Source organism: Chelonoidis abingdonii, chromosome 1, assembly GCF_003597395.2.
Source record: "Chelonoidis abingdonii isolate Lonesome George chromosome 1, CheloAbing_2.0, whole genome shotgun sequence".
Taxonomy (NCBI): domain Eukaryota; kingdom Metazoa; phylum Chordata; order Testudines; family Testudinidae; genus Chelonoidis; species Chelonoidis abingdonii.
Window position 1 is genome coordinate 77,779,429 of NC_133769.1, and position 4,993 is coordinate 77,784,421.

Consider the following 4,993-nt stretch of genomic DNA (forward strand, 5'->3'; position numbering starts at 1 on the left):
GGACCAGAGTGTACCAGGCACTGGAATTCCTGGTTGGTGGCAGTGCTACAAGTACTAAGCTGGTAATTGAGGTTAGAGGAATTCATGCTGGTACCCCATCTTCTGGATGCTAAGGTTCAGAGTGGGGATTTATACCATGACATACAGATATATCTGTTTTGCAGAGCACTCTTGTATCATTTCTTATATATAGATGTTTGATGAGAGAGAGAGAAGGGGAGAGAGAGGGAGAGAGTTGGGACAACAGGTTTCAAACTATTAAGGTGATATTCACTAGTTTGCTGTCATTCAGATGAAATATTGTTGGTCACATTAACATGTTCAATGCAACCGAAAGCCAACTTCCTACCTCAGTGCTCTATTTAATATCAATTACTTTCCATTTCATTTATTTTTTTCTTTTCTTTTGCATCACAGTCTGTTTGGATTTTTTTTTCCAGGACATTTTAGTTTCTTCTGCAGTGCCAACCCCAGCATTCCTCTGATAGAGGAAGGAAGGAAAGAAGAAAAATGGGGAAACCCCCCATATATTTACAACATATTTAACATATGTACTATTTGTTAAATGTAGCTTTCAACAGCTAAACACAATCAGACTTAGAGTTGGTTCCATTGGTCAGGAATCAAAATGTAATTACATTTGCTTTGAAGAATCTCTTGAAACAATATGTATCTATCTATATAGAGCATGTTATGATGTATTACATATATTACAGTTGCAGCTAGCAGACACAAGAGAGATCAGGGTTTCTTTGTGCTAAGCACTGTACGAACACATGGGAGAGAGTCCCTGTCCCAAAGAGCTTACATTCTAAATACTGTACTCTTTTGTATTGAAACTAGTAGTTTAACTGAGCATGTTGAACTTCTGTGGATCCGTTTAAAACCCGATGTTGCCATGATTTATGAAGAGGGATATGGGGCCTGATCCTGCAGTATTGACTCAGTCAGAACAAAAATCCCATTGATTCATGAGCCCCGAATGACAATAAAGTATCAGTTCACAATCAGTTTCTGAGGATCAGTTGATCCAGTGATCAATACCATTACATCAGGGAACTTAGCAGCAGGATAATAGTTCCCTTCGTGAAGGATTGAGATTGAAGGACCCGTGAATAGAGTTGGTGATATTTCATGGGCTTAGTTCTTTATTTTTACATTTATTGTTGTTAATATCTGCAAACTGTAAACAAACAAGGAAAGAAATTATACATGATTTTGCATCTGGTGGGCTGAGCCTCGGTGGGATGAGTGGCAGATATAGGGTAAGATTGTGCTTTGCTCCTTCTCCAGGACAGCTGGGTGTATCACTTTTTAGGATACAGAGCGCCCCAGTGTGCCCTACGATCAATAACTGTGATCACAAGACACTGAAACGTACAATGTGTGTAAGTACAATGCTTAACTTAGTAACTGTGCCAATAACGTATAATGACCCGTGGAAGAGAGATTGCCTGGTCGTCCAAGCTGAGCTATGCCTTGGCAGCCTTCCTGCAAGTGTATGTTGCAGAAGAGTGTGTATCACTTATAACCTTGGGCTGGCACTAATGGTTTGGGTCACAGGAATGGCATGTTTCGAAGAGGGAAAAAAATAGCATGGACTCTTCTGAAAATATTAACCCGTCTATTTGGAGAGTGACCGTTGCCTTTGAAACCTCGCTCTATACGCCTATATTTAGCACTAGAGGAGAGAAGGAGAAGAGGTTTCAGTTTTAAGCTCCGCTGTTTGCTCTAAAATCACCCCCTTCCCCTCAACTGAAACAGGGCAGATTCGCACAGAGGCGTGTGGCCGCTGCCCTTTGGAATTATTCCCCCAAATCCACCTTTGCTATCCCACTTCATCCCGCGTTCGCGAGCTGAGTTTGCGTTTTTTATTCCCCCCCCCCCTTTCCATTCCCCACCCCTCGGCAAACAGGAGATGTTCCCCAGACGGAGCCCAGGATACTGATTGGAATCAGATTTGGAGGGTGATGCACTGCGACAGCTAAAAGTTGGATAGAGTTTCAGCAGCTACTATATATAAAGCAGGGGGACTTATGTCACTGTACTAATTAAATTCCATCTGGGTGGCTCCTCTGGGTTTTTTTTTGAGCCTATCACCCAACTCCAGCAGGCAGAGAGGCCAAGGGGAGAGCATGATGATGGACCTTTTTGAAACTAGCTCCTATTTCTTCTACTTGGACGGAGAAAATGGAGCTCTGCAGCAGCTGGAGATGGCAGAGGGGTCCCCCCTGTACCCAGGCAGCGATGGCACTTTGTCCCCGTGCCAGGACCAAATGCCCCCAGAAGCCGGGAGTGACAGCAGTGGAGAGGAGCATGTGCTGGCACCCCCAGGCCTACAACCCCCTCATTGCCCCGGCCAGTGTTTGATCTGGGCTTGTAAGACCTGTAAGAGGAAATCGGCCCCCACCGACAGGAGGAAAGCAGCCACCCTGCGGGAGAGGAGGCGACTGAAGAAGATCAACGAAGCCTTCGAGGCTCTGAAAAGGAGGACTGTGGCCAACCCCAACCAGCGGCTGCCCAAGGTGGAGATCCTGAGGAGTGCCATCAACTACATAGAGAAGCTGCAGGATCTCCTGCACAGGCTGGATCAGCAGGAGAAAATGCAGGAGATTGGGGGAGATCCTTTTAGCTTCAGCCCCAAGCAGGGAAATGTAAGCACAGCGATTGTACTCAGTCCCCTCCTGCCCCCTGAAAGTCAGCTGCGAAACCGCCTTCCACTTTTTTTTCTCTCCCTCTTCTCCTTCCTTAATATAGTCTGTCAATCCAGAGCGCCGGGACCACTAACGAGCATTTAACAGACTTAGAGAGGGGAGTATAAGTCGTTGTTTGGAAGTCCAGCAGGCACCCAGGCTGCCCCGAGGAGCAGCGATCCTCTTTGCTAATAAATATTCTCTCTCTCTCTCTCTCTTTCCCTCCCTCTTTCCTCTGCGCTCTACGTGTTTACTTCAGATCCCAAGTTCAGATTTCCTGAGCACCTGCAGCTCCGACTGGCAAAATGTTTCTGATCATTCCAGAGTGCTAGCACTCAACGCCAAAGAAGGTAAACTTCAGGATTCTCTTCACGTGTGCATAATGTATATACGCGCGTGTGTGTGTGTGTGTCAGAGAGAGAGAGAGAGAGAGATGGATCTATTCCGTTAGCGGAAAAAAACATCTTACTGACTGTGCTGAGAAAAAATGAACACTGTCATTGTATTGTACTCTTCTATATAGATGTAAGTTTGCTCACAGGTGTTGTTTCCTTTTCCTAATATGTGAATATCGGTCCTTGTTAGATCGTCTCTTTCTTTAGGGCTATGTTCCTTTCTGTCATTCCCTTCTGTGTATCGATCGCTGTTTAAAAAAACTAAACCAAACACTCTATTTATCTTTTATTATTACTATTTATTTATTTATTAACCAGGAGCCTCCATCGTTGAATCTTCAGCCTCTAGCAGCCTTCGTTGTCTTTCTTCGATAGTGGACAGTATTTCTTCAGAAGATCCCAAACTTCCCAGCGTGGAGGAAGTGGTAGAGAAGTAGATCTGCATTTGGCCTGGTAGTATTTTGAACGCAGATAACAAGGAACTCACCCCACAATCTATAAATGAAATAATGAATTAATTTAATATTTTAGCAGTCCCAGACAGGGGCCTAGTTAAAGGCACTGGTAGGCAGTTAAAGTTGAATCTTCTTAAAAAGAAATGTTCCTCCAATAATTGTACAATCCAATTTTCTTTTCTTTCTTTCTTTCTTTCTTTCTCTTATGTTGTATAGACCACTGCTTTTTTATTTAATATATTTACTTGTTTTCTGGTGATCCACTTTGTATAATATTCAAAAAAAAGTTCATTCCTGTCTGAGTGAAGCTGTTGTTTGGATATCCTGTTAGTATTATTTAAAGAGTTCTTAGGTTGTGTTTTTGTACATAATTTTAGTACTTTTTTAATGTAAACCGCATCCATATCTATATATATATATTTAAATTGTGGAATGTGATACTGTATATAAGAACGGCCAGATTTCCTGAGTATGTAAAATAAAGTTCTTTGTGTTACAAAGGTCCCAGCCCCACTTTAAATTGTGGGCCCGATCCTGTTCCTATTAGAATTATATTTTGCCACTGACTTCAGCGAGATCAGGACCCGATTCGGTCAATCCAAATAAAAAGTGTTTAAAATTAAGAGGTTGCAAACATTTCCAGCCAGGGCAGCGTCTCTTTAACTGTCTAAACAGTTTCTCTTCTACTCAGAACCGCACAGAAGATCTTCTTTCTTTCCCTCTTTTTGCGTTAGCAGCCTTCCACAGCTGAGAGTTGTGACTGCTGCTGTGTCTAGGATTGTGTAGGCCGCCTACGTTCACCCAGGCCAGTGCTTCCTTCGGTCTCCCTTGGTGGAAAATGCTTCGGAGCTACAGTCCCATTTCATTAAATCTCTGGGGAAAGCGCTTCCACTCGACTCCTGACTTATTCGGGGCTGTATTTACCCTGCATGTTTGACCTGCTGAGCTGCACATGCTTGGAGGAGCCTGCTGTACCAAGCAGGGTCAGTCAGACTCCTGTGTTTAATTAACCAGCTCCCTATGTCGCCTGAATTTTTCTCCCATCTTCTTTTTGGGGCTGGAGGAGTTGCACTCAGCCCCTGATTGCAGCAGAATTTATGGGCCTGGCTGGTTCCTAATGGACAGCAAAGGGCTCTGACATGAGCCAGCTCCCGTGGGGTCTAGAGGGCAGAGATGTCTTTCGAAGAAAGGTGACTCCTACCGGCTTCTCGTACCCTGCAGGGGGAGTTTAGGGCCCCCGGGGGCGGAAAGAGTTAAGTGGCTGAAAGTGGGGACCAGGAGGAAAAACAACACGTGAAGCTTTTCAGTCAGTGCTGCAGAAAAACAAACCCTAGAGCTGAGAGTGGAAAAGCAGGAGCTACTCCCAGTCAGGACTTTAGGGTTTGTAACCGATTTATTTATAATCTTGGGAAGAGGCGACCACCAAGAAACTAAACCGCTGAGTTTCTCC

At 44.2% G+C, this 4,993-nt stretch overlaps 1 protein-coding gene across 1 annotated transcript; it reads left to right on the forward strand.

The window, feature by feature from the left end:
- Positions 1-2,068: 2,068 nt before the first annotated feature.
- MYF6 (myogenic factor 6) lies at positions 2,069-3,732 on the forward strand. The gene is made up of 3 exons (XM_032806321.2): positions 2,069-2,654; positions 2,953-3,043; positions 3,407-3,732. The coding sequence occupies exons 1-3, from the start codon at positions 2,136-2,138 to the stop codon at positions 3,523-3,525; spliced, it is 729 nt and encodes a 242-aa protein (XP_032662212.1). The 5' UTR covers positions 2,069-2,135; the 3' UTR covers positions 3,526-3,732.
- Positions 3,733-4,993: the final 1,261 nt, after the last annotated feature.